Below are 20,439 nucleotides of genomic sequence, written 5' to 3'. Positions count from 1 at the left end.
CTACTGAGTCCAGCGAAGGGAATCGATCCGCTGATTTTAGCATTGTAAATCCCTAGACTTACCACTGCACTAGCGTGGGAATACATTTAACTTAAAAAGAAATTGTAACCGTCCATGTGTATGTGTAGAAATTAATAAAATATACCAAAATATTCTTGTCATGAAAAAATATGTTAATTAATGCACGTCTAGTCCAAGTTAAAACATGTAATATAAATATATAACCAATACAGATCAAACAGCTCATCATGGTTTTGTTTTGAATTTCGCGCAAAAATTCAAAAGGGCTGTTTGCGCTGCCGTCCCCGATTCAGCAATGACAGACTAGAGAGAAGGAAACTAATCATCATGACATACCGTCAACTCTTGGGCTATATTTTAGCAACGTATAATGAAGTTGACAGTCACATTATAACGCCTTCACGGTTTGAGGAGTGATAATGTTTGGTAGGACGGGGTTTCGAACTGGCTTATCTCCGATTGCGAATTGAGCGCCCTCACTACCTGGCTTTGTGGCTTTACCATAGAGATTAAGTACGATTTACAAAGAAATCTTTGTAAAATTTATTTTATTAAACTGAATAAATAATCAATTTTTAAGATAATTCCTTTGCCCAAATCTGTACATACACGGGAAATATAAATAATATAAGTTTCTCAGTGATGTCGAGAAAACCCATACGTAGAGAAAAATATATATGTAAAAACGGCTCGTTTGGGTTGAGAAAATTTTCTCAACCCAAACGAGCCGTTTTTACATATATAAATATTAGTTTCTATTTGAAAATACGGAAAAATAATTATGGTAAAACAATTGTTCAAGAATGCAAGATGTAGCTACGATGAGAAGTTACACCTCGAAATATTAGAAAGAAAGTTATAAAAACTTTTCGTTTGTAGATAAACACAGACATTCATAAGAGTATTCGTATTGTGTCCACAACGCGTATCGAAAACTGTTTTTAACATTACCAACCTCCAAACGTACCTCAATATCACTGGTGGATGTATAAATTTGAATTATAGCATGTTATATCTACTTCCTACTCATAAATTAATACTGTTGCTTCTTGATGACGAGAAACCCACTTGAAGTAAAAATGTATCTCAGAACGACTAGTACAGGTATTAACACTTTTAATAATAAAGCAGAGAACAACGTTTCGACCTTTTTTTGTTAACCTCAAGATGACTTAGGATAGTCGAAGCGTTATTCTCTGCTTTGTTTTTGGAATTTCGCACAAAGCTACTCGAGGGCTATCTGTGCTAGCCGTCCCTAATTTAGCAGTGTAAGACTAGAGGGAAGGCAGCTAGGCATCACCACCCACCGCCAACTCTTGGGCTACTCTTTTACCAACGAATAGTGGGATTGACCGTGACATTATAACGCCCCACGGCTGGGAGGGCGAGCACGTTTAGCGCGACGCGGGCGCGAACCCCCGACCCTCGGATTACGAGTCGCACGCCTTACGCGCTTGGCCATGCCAGGCCTATTCTCTGCTTTATTAGTAAAAGTGTTAATACCCGTATCAGTTGTTCTGAGATACAATATTGTCACTTGTAAGAAAACACTGTTTTTATTTAATTACATGTATAATTATTGGTAATATTATTTTTAACTTTCAAGATACCCAATGTTTTGAACAAAATTTCGAAGGAAATCAACAAAACATTTAAAATTCTGTATCAGAGAATCTGACCTAACTGTTTCGGTTGTGAAAAAAGAAAATAAAACGGCCTAAAGCAACCAATCGATATAATGAATTGCCATTAAAAAGGGCTTTTTCTCCCTCCTCAAGTTTCTCATCGTAGAGAAAATATTTTGTTTACACCCACTCGTAATGTGGAGTTGATGACGTGGATACAAACTGAAATGATTTCGTTCTCAATTTTATTAATTTTGGTGTTTTGTAGTAGCTTGAAATTTGTTTATGTAAGTACGAAGCCCCTTTGTTATACTAGATAATGTGTAATAAATCTGATTCAATATTACACAAAATACTTATATACAGTGTTATCTTGAGTTTTACTTTCAAAAAGTCGTGATTTATAAATGCCTTCACATTTATGCCACATCTAAATAATTGCCTGGAAAGATGTGGAAAGAAGATATGTTGTTTACGGATTGTAATAAAATATGAGCTGGTAAAACCATAAAATGTCAAATGAGGTGTACTGAAGAGTGTTTTGACTTTCACGCTTGGATCATGTGTTTATCTCAAAATATAGAGTTTTTCGTGTTTTAGAAGTTTTTTTAATCATCTATATATTTAAGCATTAAAATTGTGATTTTTAGATGCTTTCAAATTAGATATTGTTAATGTACTTATATATGGTATGAAAGAAAACAAAAACAAATATACGAAATTATGTGACGTGTAAAGTGGGAAAATATTTACTGTCACTATCAAAACAGTTAACAATAAAACATGTTTTGGAGGATTACAAATAACTTCTAACGATGTTTGTAGCTAATTATGCCAATATTAGATAAAATTGCAACAGTATTTATATCTTAGCATTATATTTAATTAATAACTAAGTTGGAAGTTTATAGTCTTGTAATGCTAATAGCATTACAGATAACTTATCATGCATATAGCTTGGCATTACAAAAACTACAATATTTGTAGCTTAGTATATACTCTAAAAATTACTGTTGCGTTTGTAGCTTAGCATTACACATAACTTACAACAAAGTATAATATCTGTATAGGTTAGAATGAACATAAATGACAAAAGTGTAGTTTAGTATCACAGATAACTGACTGCATATAACTCAACTACAAATCGTGACATAGACTTACAATGTCTATATATAATTCAATATCACAGATAACTGACTGCATATAACTCATTTCTACAAATCATGACATATAACTGACAATGTCTATATATAATTTAATATCAGATAACTGACTGCATATAACTACTACAAATTGTGACATATAATGTCTATAAATAATTTAATATCACAGATAACCTTCTATAACTGTATCTCGAGCATCATAAATTTCTATAACTGCTTGTTTGTTGTTAAATGTAAAATTATACAATTTACAAATTACAATGGGCTATCTTGATTAACTTAGGACAGTATTGATACTCCCATAACTGACACTATTGTATGTAGACTAGCATTATTTCTAATTTTATTACAGTATTTATTTCCTAGAATTAATTGGTACCTTAAATTAGTTTCTGTATCAAAACATTTGTTATATCTTACTAGTTGATCATCTGTTAATGTTGGACTTTACAGTATATGATTTTATTCTTCTAGGGAGAAGATGCTGTCGTTACTGATAAAGTAATTTTTGAAGTTGCTATTGATGGAGATCCAGCTGGAACAGTTGTATTGGGCTTGTTTGGAAAAGTTGTGCCTAAAACTGTTGCTAACTTTAAGGCTTTTGCTGGAAAAGGTTTCAAAGGATATAAGTATGAGGGTTCCAAGTTTCACAGAGTTATCAAAAACTTCATGATACAAGGTATTATTCTTGTGTGGTTTGCTACTGCTAAAAGCAATGATTATTTCTTTAGTTCAGTCCAAATACATTTCTCCCTTATCTATGAAACACCTGTATATTTAGTTTTTTGAATTAATAGATATCATAATTGTTGTGGTACAAATAGTCTCATTGCTTTGTGCCATAAAATAGTAACCAACCATAATTATGATCTTGCTTGTTTATGTTTGATATAACTAATTTCCAGGCATTTAGAAATTTAAAACAGTAAAATAAAATTCAGGTATCTGAAGTGCTTGTATTTTGAAAGATAGCATGTCAGTTGTGGAAGTAAATATGCACAGGATAAAATCCATACTTATATTGTGATGCTTTAATCCTCAGTTATTGGAGCTTTAATGCCATATGATCCTAGGCCTCAAATCTTTGTTATGGATAGAACAGTTCTTATGGATTTTTTTTACTCATTAATGATATGTATCATGAATCTTGATAATTATTCTGAAAGGGATTCTACAGCTCTGAATATGGAAGTGTTGAATATTTGATAGGGATTCTACAGCACTGAATATGGAAGTGTTGAATATTTGATAGGGATTCTACAGCACTGAATATGGAAGTGTTGAATATTTGATAGGGATTCTACAGCACTGAATATGGAAGTGTTGAATATTTGATAGGGATTCTACAGCACTGAATATGGAAGTGTTGAATATTTGATAGGGATTCTACAGCACTGAATATGGAAGTGTTGAATATGTGATAGGGATCCTGCCACACTGAATATGGAAGTGTTGAATATTTGATAGGGATTCTACAGCACTAAATATGGAAGTGTTGAATATGTGATAGGGATCCTGCCACACTGAATATGGAAGTGTTGAATATTTGATAGGGATTTTACAGCACTGAATATGGAAGTGTTGAATATTTGATAGGGATTCTACAGCTCTGAATATGGAAGTGTTGAATATTTGATAGGGATTCTACAGCACTAAATATGGAAGTGTTGAATATTTGATAGGGATTCTACAGCACTAAATATGGAAGTGTTGAATATTTGATAGGGATTCTACAGCACTAAATATGGAAGTGTTGAATATGTGATAGGGATCCTGCCACACTGAATATAGAAGTGTTGAATATTTGATAGGGATTCTACAGCATTGAATATGGAAGTGTTGAATATTTGAAAGGGATTTTACAGCACTGAATACAGAAGTGTTGAATATTTGATAGGGATCCTACAGCACTGAATATGGAAGTGTTGAATATTTGATAGGGATCCTGCCACACTGAATACGGAAGTGTTGAATATTTGATAGGGATCCTACAGCACTGAATATGGAAGTGTTGAATATTTGATAGGGATCTTGCCACATTGAATATAAAAGTGTTGAATATTTGATAGGGATCCTACAGCACTGAATATGGAAGTGTTCAATATTTGATAGGGATTCTACAGCACTGAATATGGAAGTGTTGAATATTTGATAGGGATTCTACAGCTCTGAATATGGAATTGTTGAATATTTGATAGGGATTCTACAGCTCTGAATATGGAAGTGTTGAATATTTGATAGGGATTCTACAGCACTAAATATGGAAGTGTTGAATATTTGATAGGGATTCTACAGCACTAAATATGAAAGTGTTGAATATGTGATAGGGATCCTGCCACACTGAATATGGAAGTGTTGAATATTTGATAGGGATTTTACAGCACTGAATATGGAAGTGTTGAATATTTGATAGGGATTTTACAGCACTGAATATGGAAGTGTTGAATATTTGATAGGGATCCTGCCACACTGAATATAGAAGTGTTGAATATTTGATAGGGATTCTACAGCATTGAATATGGAAGTGTTGAATATTTGAAAGGGATTTTACAGCACTGAATACAGAAGTGTTGAATATTTGATAGGGATCCTACAGCACTGAATATGGAAGTGTTGAATATTTGATAGGGATCCTACAGCACTGAATATGGAAGTGTTGAATATTTGATAAGAATCCTGCCACACTGAATACGGAAGTGTTGAATATTTGATAGGGATCCTGCCACACTGAATACGGAAGTGTTGAATATTTGATAGGGATCCTACAGCACTGAATATGGAAGTGTTGAATATTTGATAGGGATCTTGCCACATTGAATATAAAAGTGTTGAATATTTGATAGGGATCCTACAGCACTGAATATGGAAGTGTTCAATATTTGATAGGGTCCTACAGCACTGAATATGGAAGTGTTGAATATTTGATAGGGATCCTGCCACACTAAATATGGAAGTGTTGAATATTTGATAGGGATCCTGCCACACTGAATATAGAAGTGTTGAATATTTGATAGGGATCCTACAGCACTGAATATAGAAGTGTTGAATATTTGGTAGGGATCCTGCTACACTAGAAAAAGTTTTGTGGTATGTTAGTTCTACACAGTTAATTGTTAACATTGCTAAGTATCTGAAACAGTATAAGTTACTTATATGTATTTACCAATTTTCTTACAATGTTACAATGTGTAATATATTGAAATATTTAAGAATATTGTATTTTCAAAAGTTTATTCCTGTAATCTAAAGGAGGAGATGTGATCAGTGGAGATGGTACAGGATCAATTTGTATTTATGATGAGGGTGATGGCAAGTATTTCCCTGATGAGAACTTTGAGCTGAAACACAACTATCCAGGAATTCTTAGTATGGCCAATGCAGGTGAGCAGCTGGCTTTATGATTTAAAATACTTCATAAAGAAGTAGATCAAACTGATATGTCACTTTTATAAATATATTTTAGCAGCTTTATTTTGAAGATAAGAATTGAATTTGTACACATGGAAGAAGTTTCACACAATGTAGATTATAATTTTTAATCCTGCACTTTAAATATTCACTTGTTTTTGTATCAATAAGATTTCAGTCTTAAGTTGCAGTATTATTGGGTAGTAACTTCCATGTCATACATATTAATTAATATGCTGAGGCTTTTGTACTTAAAGTAGATAAGAAAAATCATTGAGAATAAAGAAAATAATCTGAAGTTTTCTAAATAAATACACATTAGCATAAAAATGTTTTTCACAAGTTTTAATTTCTAAACTTTTAAAAATGTTTCTCTCCATTTAAAGATTTTAAAGAACACTATAAAACATATGTAACTACAGGGAACAAATTATCCGTGGCATTACTCATGGATAGTACAGCCAGGTAACCTAGTTTCATTTTAATTTCTTTTGTATTCAAACTCAGACTATGAGTTTTAGTAACAGCAGTATTTCTTTAAATTTTACATGTGTAGTGTAGAAATATCAAACAATAACTCAAAAATATAATTAAATATTCAATAACTAACTGTACAGGATAAGGGGAAAAAATCCATGGAAATAAAAACAGTCTCGTACACTCAACATATTTTGATTTCAGGAGTGTAGAGTTTTGCAAGAATCACACTTATTTATACCATTACAAAAATCTTCATAATACAATTTACATATTAAAGAATTTCATACCATCTACTGATAATGGTCTGTTATCCTTATTTCATATTTTAATTTTTTTATTTGATTATCTGAATAGATTTGCACATGTATATACACTAATTCAAATTTTAGGTTGTGCTACAATAACATTTTTTCCATTGAATTGTGTTTAGTTTCAGTAATGTTTTCTGTAAATGGAAAAATAGCAGTATCAACTTAATGATTTCATCCCTTGTCCATGATGAAGAGAAAACCCACTTGTTGAGAAATATATATGTAAAAATGGCTGGCTTTATGTAGCAGAGCAAACAACATTTCAACCTTCTTCGGTCATCATCAGGTTCATAAAGAAAGAAAGAGGTAACTGATCAATAGCTGACCACATGTTTGAAGGGGGTTGTGTAATTGAATGTAGGAATGTAGAGGGCATGCTCAGATGTTTGATTATATTTATTAATATAGGAATAAAGGTGTTCTTTTGTATTGGTTTATTTTGGGTTTGAGTTGTTGTATAAGTAAGGCTTCTTTAATTTTACATTTGTTTATGTTTGTTTGATTATATTTATTAATATAGGTATAAAGGTGTTCTTTTGTATTGGTTTATTTTGGGTTTGAGTTGTATAAGTAAGGCTTCTTTAATTTTACATTTGTTTATGTTTGTTTCTTTATTTAGTATTTGAGTGTTTTCTATGGTTATGTTGTGTTTATTTGATTTGCAGTGTTCAAAAATGTGTGAAAGTGACTTTTTGTGTTCTTTGAATCTGGTTTCCATTTTTCTACTTGTTTCTCCAATATAGAAGTCATGACAGTTATCACATTGTATTTTATAAATAATGTTGGTGTGGTGTTTGTCAGTGTAGTTTTTACACAGTATAGACCTTAGTTTTGTGCCTGGTTTTCGTATAAATTTGGTATTAACTGGAATGTCATATTTTGTTACTAGCTTTTCCCAAATGTTGGTTATTTTTCTGCTGATGTCGAGAATACATGGTATACAGCAGTACATGTTTCATGATTTTTTAAATTGTGGGATATATTTACTTTTGTTGGTTGAGTTTGCTTTTTGTCTAGGTGTGTGCATATAATGTTTTGTACGGTTTGTGGAGAAAACTTATTGATGTTGGTGAAGTATTTTGTTTTATTTTGTCTAATTCATCGTTAATTTTATTGGGTGAGCATAGCTTCATGGCTGTGTTTATTTATTTTCATAGTATGTTGAGTTTTTGTTTTGTTTCATGTGCTGTGTCCCAAGGAATGTATAGTCCAGTATGGGTGATTTTTTGGTGGATTCCTGTTTTAAATTGTGTATCAGTTCTTGTAATTTTGAGGTTAAGAAATGATATTTGACATTTATTTCATTCAACAATGTATAAAGGAACAACTAACCTCTAACTTTGTAAATATAAAACTGTAAAAAAAATGTTAACACACAAACATACAAAATTTACAGAAAAAAAACTACTTAAAGCCATGTTGAACACAAAATACAAAGAACTGCATGACTTACAAAACAAAAATGAACCTAGACTATCAACTGCATGTTGCATTAAACCAGAGATTTACGAACCTATACAATTAAACATCAACCAAACCAAAACTAGGAATGACAGGGTCTGCCACAACAAAAAACTAGAGAAACTAAGATGCAAACAACAGAAAAGACACCAACATGACAAACCATTGACTAACTTCATAATTAACAGATCAGACCGACCGACAATCAAACACAAGTGAGATACATCTACTTAACAAAGGACTCAACTTTGCAATAGCACCAAGGTACCGTCCAACCTTAGAAATCAAAACATGTTTAGGAGACCTAATCAGGAGACTTGTGGTACTTTCCACTGAAAACAACCAACAGAAAGAAGACAACTTTGACAATTTTATTGGCATCTTACAGCCAAATTTCCCAGAAAAAATTAAATTTTATATTTTCCAGAAACACCTAATAACAACAATTTTTTCAAAGAATTTTCTCACAAAACCATCAATATAATTTCACCAAACAGAAAACAAAAAACAATCTTACAAAAAGAGACATTAATTCCATTAAAAACCTAAAACAAGACATAAACATAAAAATTCTAAAAGCAGATAAAGGAAATGCTATAGTCATAATGAAAATAAATTAATACATCCAAAAAATGAAGAATATCCTATCAGACACAAACAAATTTAAACCAATACACACAAATCCAACAAAGATGCATGAAACACAACTAAACAAAATACTACCCTAAACGGAAAAAGCCAACACAATTTCAAAAACACTTTATTCCTACCTATGCAATACAGACTCACGCACACCACAAATATATGGCATCCCCAAACCTCATAAACTAGATTGTTCATTATGACCAATAATGCCCACATATTAATCGTTTAATTACTATCTTGGTAAATACATAGCATGGGGATTCTCCAAATATGTAACATCGCGGCATTGTTTCATTGTCCTTGTTTGGCATTGTAGTGCATTCCCTTGTAGGGCTTCATGGTGGGTTGGGTCAGTGGATACTGAAATATTCTTTTTTTACTATGGATCCTCCAAATAAAAACTTAAATAAAATAGTGAAAAACAATCCATAGGTAAATGACCACATCTTGAATATTCTGAGCAGCAATCTTCAACATCTGTAACACCTGTACCTCATTTTCTTATACTACACTCTCTTTCAGATGAACTTTCAGGGCAAATGTCTCCCTTTTTCATTGATAAGGGACAAGAAGGGCTTGCTGGCTCTCCAAAGTCAGTCAAAAAGCTTTGCTCTGGTGACATATTGGTGGAAATATCCACATATAAACACAGTGAACTCCTCTTACATTGAAAGGCGATTGGGGATATACTTGTGTATGTAAAAACAGTTGGTGGTGCTTTCTCTACCCATACCAGCCATTTTTACATATATATTTTTCTCTACAAGTGGGTTTTCTTGTCATCACAGATGGGGATATACCTGTTGAGGTTACACCTCATGCTACTTTGAATTCATTGTGAGGATTTATTGTTAAAGGGATTTGAAAAACATCCCAGAGTCAGAGATTCTTGTTAGTTTCTTCACTCAAGGGGTTTCTGCAGTGAGGCGCATCTCCTCTCGCAAAGATGGAATTACGATGCCGACTAGTATCCTCATTTTAACATTTACATCACCACATCCACCTGCTACCATCAAGGCAGGTTATTTCAATTGCAAGGTACAGTGATACATTCCAAATCCTCTCAGATGTTTCCAGTGTCAGTGGTTCGGTCAATCGAAGACATCATGTTGTGGTTCCTTGACGTCACTTTCGTTCTTGCACTAAGTGGTTGGAAGGAAAAGAGGATCAGCATTTGAAGACGATTCAAAACATTTCTTACCCTGAGGCTCGAAAGTTGCTGTCCACCACTTCATCTCGGACGTATGCTGCTGCACTTCATTCCGATACTACAGTGAAAGTGCAGCCAGATTTCCCTGTCCCTACAAAAGAATCATTCTAAAACCAAATGAAAAGTCTTTTGGTCTCCATGGTTAAAAAAGTTGATGAATCAACTTCAGCACCTATCTCTGTCCCTAACATACATTCCAGCAAACCCCAAGATCCACTTCCTTTGGTTTTGGGTATGGGCAGTTTTCTTTGTACAGAAATGACAGGCTGTGTGATGGATGAGTGCATGGAGGGGTGACACTGTTGGTTGATCAGTATGTGCCCACCCTGTCTTTGCCACTCGACACACCTTTGGAGGCCATAGCCATCCATGTTTTCTTGGGTCACACCATTACTGTTTATTCTCTCTACCTGTTGGAAAGATCTATGATCAATCAGACTTTGATGCTCTCATTGAACAGTTGCCGTCTCCCTTTTTAATCCTGAGGAACATTAATGAATATCATCCCCTCTGCAGAAGTGCTAATAATGATAGGAGGGGTTGCTCCAAAGACCATATGCTCCCTGATTACAACCTTTCTCTTTTCAATATTGGTTCTTATACTTATTTTCATGCACCTTGTCAGTTCTTTACTTCTATTGATCTTTCAATTTGCTCCCATTCACTGTTCTCCCACTTTTCATGGAGGATTGACAATAACCCATGAAGCAGTGATCATTTTTTATAATTTTGAGAGAGACTGACTGTGGTTGATGCCACCCGACCCATGTGCCCGATGGAAGCTGGATCATACAAACTGTCCCATTTCACTGCTTTTGCAGAACTTGATCCTGCCATCATCTGTAAGCCATCAGTAGACATCTGTGAGGTAGCAGTAACTGACTGTATTATATAGGCAGCTGCTCAATGTATTTCTAAAACCTCAACATGTTTTCCATGATATTCTCATCCGTGATGGAATTCTGCCTGCTACATAGCATGGAAGGCTCAGAACTGGGCCTGGTATACTTTTTGTAAGTATCCCATACTGCTTTCCAGCAGGTCCGTGCACGTGCTCAGTGGGTAAGAAGTCAAAGCCAGAAGGACTCTTGGATTACATTCACAACCAGCATACCATCCACCACAAGTTCAAAGGTCATATATGACAAGATTCAAAACGTCAGTGGGCAATATAATTCTGTCCCCCTCTCGATCTTACTCTCTGATGGCTAGGAAGTAGCTGAAAGCTGTAGCATCACCAATTCTTTAAGTGAAAGCTTTTGCCAGGTATCTAGCACTTCTGCTTCATCCTCCACCTTCTTAGCCATCAAGAATATGTGCCCCATGGGCTTCTTCATTACTTTAATTGCAAGACTTGGGCAGAGCAATCACCTTTTTTCCTTTTAAGCTGATTGACTATAATTCTCCTTTTTCACTAGTGGAACTCAAACTGGCCCTTCATCAGCCTGGCAGTACATTGGTTTGGACCTGATGATGTACACTACAAAATACTGTGCCATCTATCTTCTACTTCTCTTGCTGTTCTTCTGATTGTTTTTAACCAGATCTTGCAGGAGAATGTTTTTCCTGATGCCTGGCATAGGACTATTGTCCTGCCTTTCTCCAACCCTGGGAAGGATCCCAAGATTCTTTCAAACTACTGTTTAATTGCTTTGCCAAGCTATCTCTGTAAGACATGTGAGAGGATGGTTTATGCTCATCTTGTTTTGTTCCTTGAATCAAACAACCTCCTCTCGCCCACCCAGTGTTGGTTCCGACAACAGTGTTCCACCATGGACCACCTGAATTGACTTGAAACGTCAATCAGAGAAGCCTTTCTCAAATGACAACATCTTGTATCAATATTCTTTAACATTGAGAAGCCTTATGATACAACATGGAGGTTTGGCATTTTGCAAGTCTAATTATATGGGTTTCATGGCCATTTGCCCATCTTTATTAAAATTTTTCAATGGACTGGCAGTTCCAAATTCGTGTGGGTTCGACACTTTCCCGTTCTTTTCTACAGAACTTGGAGTCCCTCAGGGCTATGTTTTGAGTGTCACACTTTTCAGTATAAAGATTCATGCCATCACCGAACAACTTCCTATCAGTTGCAAATGAGCTCTATGTCGAGGACATTCACATCTCACGTCAGTTGTCAAACATATTGCTTCATGTTAGTTCTCACCCTGTTCTTGCAGATATTAAAAATTGACTGTCCCATTTCTCTTTAACATCTACTTCTATCCAGTTTTTCTGGATACCAGGCCACGTTGGTATTTGCGGGAAGGAGCATGCCGACACTGCAGCTAAGTCTATCTCCTCTGGCACTATCACTGCTGTGACATTTTAAACATGTTTTGTTCCAAAGTTTATCCATAATACTTGATGGTGTTATTGGTGATGGTGGCACTGTCCACCTTAGAAACGTTTTTAGTTTTTTAAAGGCCATTAATCTTTTTAGTGCTATTTAAGTTTTTAAATTTACACATTAGACCCTTTTTTAATGTGATTCCCTTTTAAGAATCTAAGTACACCTAGTTCAATTTGAAATTAGAGTGGCTATAACATTAAATAACTTGAAACCAGGACTGGAAAGGCAAACTTCAGGTGACTAATGCTGATGTTTGAACCACAAGTTAGTCATCCTGGTGTGTTATAATAATTAAAATTGTGCTATAAGTCTTTTAAAACTTGTATTACTTTACTCTCTGAAAACTGCTGTAACGTCAAATAACTCTAAACCAGGACTGGAAAGGCGAACTTCAGGTGACTAATGCTGATTTTTTTAACTTCCCGTTAAAAAGGTCCTTTGCAACTTGTATTACTGTGATTTTTCTCTCACTGCTGTAGACTAGATGTAAAAATTGGATTTAATGTTATTAATTCAAAAATTAAAGTTTGTTTTGTTTTACCTTAATTTCCTTTTATGAATTTTAATAATTTTACTTTAATTTTTTTTTACCAGAAGTTTGGTGCAGATAGCCTAGTTACTTTGCACCATAAAACACCAAACCAACCAACTAACAATTAAGCTTCAAAGTTTCCAACAATAAGTCACATAATAATGGAGATAAAGAAGAACCCACAGCTAAACCATTGTTCTGTTTATAAACGTTACTGTTAATTTTAAAAAACTAAGTTCTTAACACATACTTCTGTGAGGTTAATCATATCCATTACTTATAATACCAAATTTTCTTTTGTTTTGTTTTTTTCCTCAAAATATGCTTTTGAGTTATATGCCATAAGGTCATCCTCATTGAAGATAACAGTGGTATTTCTGCATGATGAATTCTGTAACACAGGACAGAACATTTCTTCTGACAGGAAACAGAATGAACATCATAATCAAATTCAAGCATGGTAAAAATAAAAGATAATTATTTATTGTGAACTTTCTAATCCTAGCCAGTTATTTTGTGTGTTATGAGATAATGAATATTACAGGGTAAATGTACTGTTGCTACAACATTTAGGACTATTGGTAATGGAGATTGTTTAGTTCGTGTTCCTTGCCAGGGGTGATGGGGGTGTACACCCCCCTTCATTTTAGGTGGGGGTATGGTCCATACAGTCATCTCCCCTACAGTTTGGTCTGTTGAATTGTTTTATTGCATCACAGGCCAACAAATTATGTGTTTATTCTTGTGATTCTTGTGTTTTTACCAATCAAATTACATAATTGGACCTAGATGTAGGCCTTTTCAGCAGCCGAAATGTACATCTTTAATATAGGCGTGCTTCGAAGCTTTTCGATCTAAGTGATAGTTCATAAGTATCGGTCAGTAGTCCTAAGTATACATGCAAGGCTCACAAGCACTATCATGAAATCTACCTACATCTTGTACATAGTGTAAGATTAAGTAAACTTTTCATCACAACAGATTGAACAGAGCATGAAATTCGAAAATATTACTCCCAAGGATAAACTCCTGTGATCTTGATCTGGCAGGCCATTTGTAGCTTGTAGCTACTGCGGTTTTCCTACACCATTTGTTCTAATGCATGTCTAGCCGGTTTTATTGTTGAATGCCTTACTCTCCTTAGCTGCAAAGCCGCTGACCATAGTGTACGTTTAGTGTACAGTTAACAACATGTTCGGGCTGCTTGGATCAAGATGCTCCCTACATCACTTCCTTCCGCTCCCTTTAGTCTGAGCCTCGATTTTACAACAGGGCTCATTAGACCTGTGTTTGTGGCCCTCATTATTCCATCAAATTTCGGATTATCACCGCCCTCTAATAAAGTGCTGGTGCTTTATGGTAAAAACATTATATTCTCTTATCATAGACATTAAAAAATATTGTATTTTCTTGTGTAATTATAACACAAAAGGAGCTATTTCAATGGCCTGAAGCCTCTACTCGAATTGTATTGTTAGTTTTTGTTTAGGTGTTTTTATTTAATAGACGTGCTTACAGACATTATATCACAACGTGTTTGCCTTTTGATGAGCTTTAACAGGAATATAATATATTTGTGATTGTTTAAGTATTTTTCAAGAAACTTGCAATTACTTGTGTTGTAACTAGCACACATTATTGTCCCAGCGATGCCCAGGCGGTCAGTTGGCTCGGTAGTCACTATGAGGTTTGCACATTCAACTTAAATACATTGTACAGTTCAGTCCTACTTCCATTCTGTTCTATCTTCGTTCGTTGTACGTTAGAGTTTTTCAGTACAGACTGTATTTTAGCATGTTGAGTCATCTGGGAAGTATTATTATGACAAGTAAGCATCTGAAACTTTCCAACATTAGACAGTTCTACAAGCCAGTTACAAGTACTACAAGTGACAATGCAGATGCAGATAATCCAACAACCTGAAGCAAAGGAATAGAAACTTGCCATACAGAGGAAATACCATGTTCATCAGAGGACGAGTCTGAAAATGCTTATGCAACTATTGCACATCATGAACCACCAGATAGTTGTGAAACAAGTTTGTGCAGTAATAAAAAAATCTGACACTCCACAGATACAGTGTGGAAAGCCATATCATCCAGACGTACAACTAGTACCACGACAGAAAGCAAAATCTCAAAATATCAACTTCCAGGGCAAGTGGTTTGATGAGTTCCCATGGCTCCACTTCAACAGTCAGACTCAAAAAGTCATATGCTTTCATTGTGCCAAGGCAGATAATAGAGGCCTTTTTACAGGGAAATAGGAGAGGCCAGTGGAGTATACTTTCATATCCATCAGTTTTTGCAACTGGAAAAAGCCAAAACAGAAATTCAACGAACACCAATCCTCCTATCAGCACAGATTTGCTATATCTTCAGAAGGTTCATTTGATGTAACTCCAATGACTGTCCACCTACAGGATGGAAAAAGAAGCAGCAGGAAGAATGCAAAAGAAGTCTAGCCAAAATATACAGAAGTTTACGTTTCTTACTGTGTCAAGGTTTAGCATTACGTGAACATACTGATATGGAGGGGAACTTCCTGCAGTTAATGAAGCTACTGGAAAAGGAAGATCCTGAGTTGACAGCCTACTTGTCAAAGAAAACCATATTCACATTATCCCAAGCTCAGAATGAAATAATGAAGATGTTCAGCCATCAAATACTGAGGAACATAGCACACGAAGTGCAGCAAAGTAAAATCTTTGCATTAATGGTTGATGGCACTCAAGATGTTACAGGTGCCGAACAGGAAGCAATATGTGTACGATACTTAGATGAGAACCTTGATGTCTATGAGACATTTCTTGGTTTGTACAGTGTTTCCATTACAACTGGTGAAACAATACCCTCGACTATACTTGATGTACTGACTAGACTCAATTTACCACTGTCAGGATTAAGAGCACAAACTTATGATGGAGCCGCTAACATGAGTGGTGCGTACAGTGGATGTCAGGCAAAAATAAAAGAGAAGCAACCGTCAGCTTTGTTTTTTCACTGCGGAGCACACAAGGCTAATTTAATAATACAACATGCAGTTGAAGCTTGTGAATGTGTTTGAGATTCTGTCCAGTGGGTACAAGAACTTGGTGTCTTGCTTCAGAGGTCAGGCAAATACAAGACAATCTGAAAATATTGTATCGTCAGACAGCCACAATGGTCCAGTTAAATACATCCACCCACTGTGTCCAACATGCTGGTTGTACTGCCTATCTCCAATTACATGTGCTAATGATCACTACAGTGACATTGTTGATTCTTTGTCTGAATTAGCAAATGAAAAAATCAGATGTAGCAGTGAAAGTACGTGGTCTGCTGGACAGATTTGACAAAGGAAAGACAATTTTAGGATTGTTGATGGCTCAGCATCCATTAGCTGCATTAGAGGAACTAAACCGTGCATTCCAAGCAAAATCAGTGACAGTATCTGGCATGATTGAAGCATCTGCAATGACAGTTGAGCAATTGCAGGTATTGCGAATAGAGGAAAATTACAACAAGATATTTGATGAAGCTGAGAAAAAGGTAACTTCCCTGGATCTAGTGCCTATTGAACTACCACGCATTTGCAAACCCCCCCAGAAGGATCACAGGTGATGCCTCAGCACACCATTCTGCAACAGCTAGAGATTACTGCAGAAGCCAATATTTTGAATTTGTGGATACAGTCATAGAACATCTGACCACTAGATTCAATGCAGACAACATAGACTTGAGGCAATATTTGGCACTTGAGATCATGATCACATCTGGCTAGATTGACAATTTAGTTATACACTTCTATCCAGAAATCTCTGCACAATGGCTCGAGTTTCAGTTGCCCATGTTCAAATGAACAACAAAAGCAGTATCTCTGAAAGGTGCAAAGGATGCTTACTGTAAAATGCATGAAACAAGCCAGCAGATGTTTAGTGAAGTGTTTCTTCGCATGAAAATTTTGCTTGTATGTCCAGTATCCAGCTGTGAATGTAAACACATCTTTTCTTATTAAGATGGTTGAAGACGTGGTTAAGGTCAATTTTGTTTCAGTGCCGCCTCAACCATGTAGCAGTTTGTCACACTTACTAAGATGAGGTCGACAAGATAAATATAGAAGAGCTCATGAAAGAATTCATAAACAGATCATCATAAAGGAGGTCTATGTTTGGAAACATGTAGACTAGAGGACTACATGAATCTTACATCAATGAAAAGTATGAATAATTATGTGCTACATTGTATTGATGTGTAATTTTCAAGAGTTTGCAAAGACATTTTAATTATTTTTATCAAACAACATGAACAGTTTTTCAGTAGATATAAAATTATCAAGGGTAATTACTAATTTTATTAATTATTGAAAACGCAATTCATGCAATGAAAGTTATTAGTAACCTTGTCAAGTTTTATGGCCATCTTTTATACTGTGCAGTGTGCAGGAATAAATTCATGTGACAGTTAATTTGTGATACATTTGCTTTATTCTATTAACATTTTGAAAACTGTTCACAACACTTCACTTATACAAACATACATGGAAACCTTGAAGTATCGTGGCAACAAGATTACTCTGCGACTGTATGTTTACAGCTTTCAGGTTCACGAATTCAGAGATTACCAATTTGCAAATTGATCAGTCCACATAAGTGGTTGCAAAAATCATCTCCCCCATCAGATGTAAAAAATCTATGCTTCTGTTCCTAGCCAGTTCTCAAGTTTAAGAGATAAAGAATATTAGAGGGTAAATGTTCTGTTGCTACAACATTTAGGACTGCTGGTTATGGACAGAACCTTTAATGTTAGACAACTAATTGGTGTGTTTGCTATTCTTTTGTTACCCTGACATCCATGCACAATTTTCATGGATACTGACTTGTGTGTTTTACCCTTTTCCAAACCCTCTGATGATTGAGTATTGCCTATACTTGTCATACTTATTTGTTTATTGTGTGTTCTCTGTATGTTTGACAAATTAAAGAGTACATTGGGTTGCTTCACTTTAAATAACTGAAATTTCCAAAATGACATGAAACAAAGGTCTTGTGGGTTTCTAAAATTTTTTACTTAGTTTAAGAATTTGACTTCTGGTAAATTTATGTGTCTTATATGCTAATTAGTTTTGACACATTTCAATTTTTACATTGTTTACATTTTTCAATGTTTATATTGATATTGGATATCATTACAAGAGTATCTTTTGTAGGATAGGGCATCTAATTCATCATTTACATATGATGATGTGTTAGTTTTATGCCATTTTGTACAAAATATCTGTTTTCATAATGGTTGGTGCAACATTTTGTTTAGATAAGTGGTTGACAGTTAAAAGAGGGGTGACAAGTCTCTGATGAAAGTTAAAGAGATTATTTGATATGTCTTCAGGTAAAGACACAAATGGATGCCAGTTCTTTATCACCACCATAAATACTCCATGGTTAGATGGTCACCACGTAGTTTTTGGGAAGGTTCTTGAAGGAATGAATGTCATCGAAAAGATAGAAAGCTTGAAAACAAATGATGAAGACCAGCCTCTTCACAATGTGGTAATAAGCCAATCAAAAGTTGAAGAAAATGTAGCTGTGTAATATCTTGCTTTTTTTTGTAATGGCTGCATTAATAGTGAAAATTAAATTTTGTATTTTTCTAATATACATTATTATAAGGGTTACAAGTGCATTTAATGTTATTAATGACTTAACAACTCATATTAGTAGTTTTCACCATGAATTTCTAAATTTTTTATTGAATATACTTTTTTTTCAAAGTTCATGAAGTTAGTGTTTTTCTAGTACAATGTTTTTCATCTGAATAAATGTAATTATATATATTCTTACTTGTGTGTTTGTCTCAAATCTTTTGTTATATCCATCTCATACGTTATCTTGATTCTATTTTTACCAATCTGACACACACAACACTTTTTTTCCATAACATTCTAGTTTAGTCTGCAATGGATGAAACCAATGTTATGCTCACATACATGCTTTATAGGTGTTGGATATTGAATATTACACTTGGCAACTATTGTGTAGCAGAATCTCATTTAAATAAGTTTAAGTTTTCCCCAGAGAACATTTATACTTGTACATTTTTATGTATTAGTTTTAGGAACAAAGAATTAGCTAAAAGATTCTTTAATCATGTTTTATTTTTAAAATCCTTTTTTATTACGTTGTACAAAATGTAACATAGTTGATGTTACAATTGTTACTAGTACAAAATGTCATAATTGTTACTTCAAATGTCTCTAGCACAAAATGTAACACAGTTAATACCTCATTTGTTACTACTACAAAATGTGTCATAATTGATACTTCTAATGTATCTACCACAAAATATGACACAGTTAATACCTCAGTTCTTATTAGTACAAAATATGTCACATTTACTTTCAGCTAAATTAATCTAACAATGTACTATACATCAGCTTAGTTTTGTTTCAGTTTAAGTTTTAAAATTAACCAACAGCTACTTTTCAGACTTACGATGAAGTGTCTTCACAAGATTTTTCCAAATATTGATACATTACATGTTTTCGTATGTAGGTTTTTCTGTGACAAGGTGTAACCAACTGGATATGTGAACTACAAGAGCTATTGGTGCATCACATTACATGTTTTCGTATGTAGGTTTTTCTGTGACAAGGTGTAACCAAGTGGATATGTGAACTATAAGAGCTATTGGTGCATCACATTACATGTTTTCGTATGTAGGTTTTTCTGTGACAAGGTGTAACCAAGTGGATATGTGAACTACAAGAGCTGTTGGTGGATCACATTACATGTTTCTGTATGTAGGTTTCCTCTATCACAAGATGTAACCAAGTGAATATGTGAACAACAAGTGGTCAATTCCCTTATGATCATTTGCAATATCTGACAACAAAAACAAGTCTGCTTATCCATTGGTTGGAGATAGAGGCTGTCAGTTGTCTCTCCCCTTGTGTGTATACCAACATTCTTGTTTTTAATACTTCATCAAAGTGCCAGCTCACTTCCTTTTTAGGAAGTTTCAAGCTCGACAATTATAAATCATCTGCAGCTTTAGCCCATACTACAGCATCTTCAAGCAGTTAGAAGTTCTTTCTGGTTCCATTTTGTTAATGCAGCATCCATAGCTTGCATAACCCTTTTACTGACCTTGATAGCATCAGCTCATTACACTGGAAAGCTTAACATGTTTTTCCTCGAGTCATCGTCTTTATATAATTGTCTTTTTGTTTTTATACTTCAGTGCCTATACT

At 34.6% G+C, this 20,439-nt stretch overlaps 1 protein-coding gene across 4 annotated transcripts; it reads left to right on the top strand.

The window, feature by feature from the left end:
• The first annotated feature begins 1,759 nt into the window (after positions 1-1,759).
• LOC143234751 (peptidyl-prolyl cis-trans isomerase B-like) lies at positions 1,760-19,029 on the top strand. Of its 4 annotated transcripts, none has more exons than XM_076472329.1 (5): positions 1,760-1,933; positions 3,284-3,488; positions 6,059-6,190; positions 6,604-6,682; positions 7,202-8,991. In XM_076472329.1, exons 1-5 carry the CDS (start codon positions 1,853-1,855, stop codon positions 7,320-7,322), a joined length of 618 nt encoding a protein of 205 aa, XP_076328444.1. In that variant the 5' UTR covers positions 1,760-1,852; the 3' UTR covers positions 7,323-8,991. The 4 variants fall into 4 exon arrangements, with proteins under 4 accessions (XP_076328444.1, XP_076328442.1, XP_076328441.1 ...); XM_076472327.1 differs by having other exon boundaries at positions 7,128-8,991; XM_076472326.1 differs by lacking the exons at positions 6,604-6,682; positions 7,202-8,991 and adding exons at positions 13,637-13,672; positions 18,579-19,029 and having other exon boundaries at positions 1,767-1,933.
• Positions 19,030-20,439: the final 1,410 nt, after the last annotated feature.

The sequence above is a fragment of the Tachypleus tridentatus genome, chromosome 12 (genome assembly GCF_004210375.1).
Source record: "Tachypleus tridentatus isolate NWPU-2018 chromosome 12, ASM421037v1, whole genome shotgun sequence".
Taxonomy (NCBI): Eukaryota; Metazoa; Arthropoda; class Merostomata; order Xiphosura; family Limulidae; genus Tachypleus; species Tachypleus tridentatus.
The sequence above is the reverse complement of the archived record's forward strand: the minus strand, read 5'-3'. Positions and strand labels throughout refer to the sequence as shown.

Bases quoted from the DNA above. Each gene is read 5' to 3' on its own strand.
- LOC143234751 (XM_076472326.1), top strand. From the start codon at position 1,853: ATGACGTGGATACAAACTGAAATGATTTCGTTCTCAATTTTATTAATT. The intron at 6,191-13,636 runs GTGAGCAGCTGG...TTCTTCTGACAG, and splicing joins TCTTAGTATGGCCAATGCAG to GAAACAGAATGAACATCATA. The intron at 13,673-18,578 runs GTAAAAATAAAA...ATATGTCTTCAG, and splicing joins CATAATCAAATTCAAGCATG to GTAAAGACACAAATGGATGC.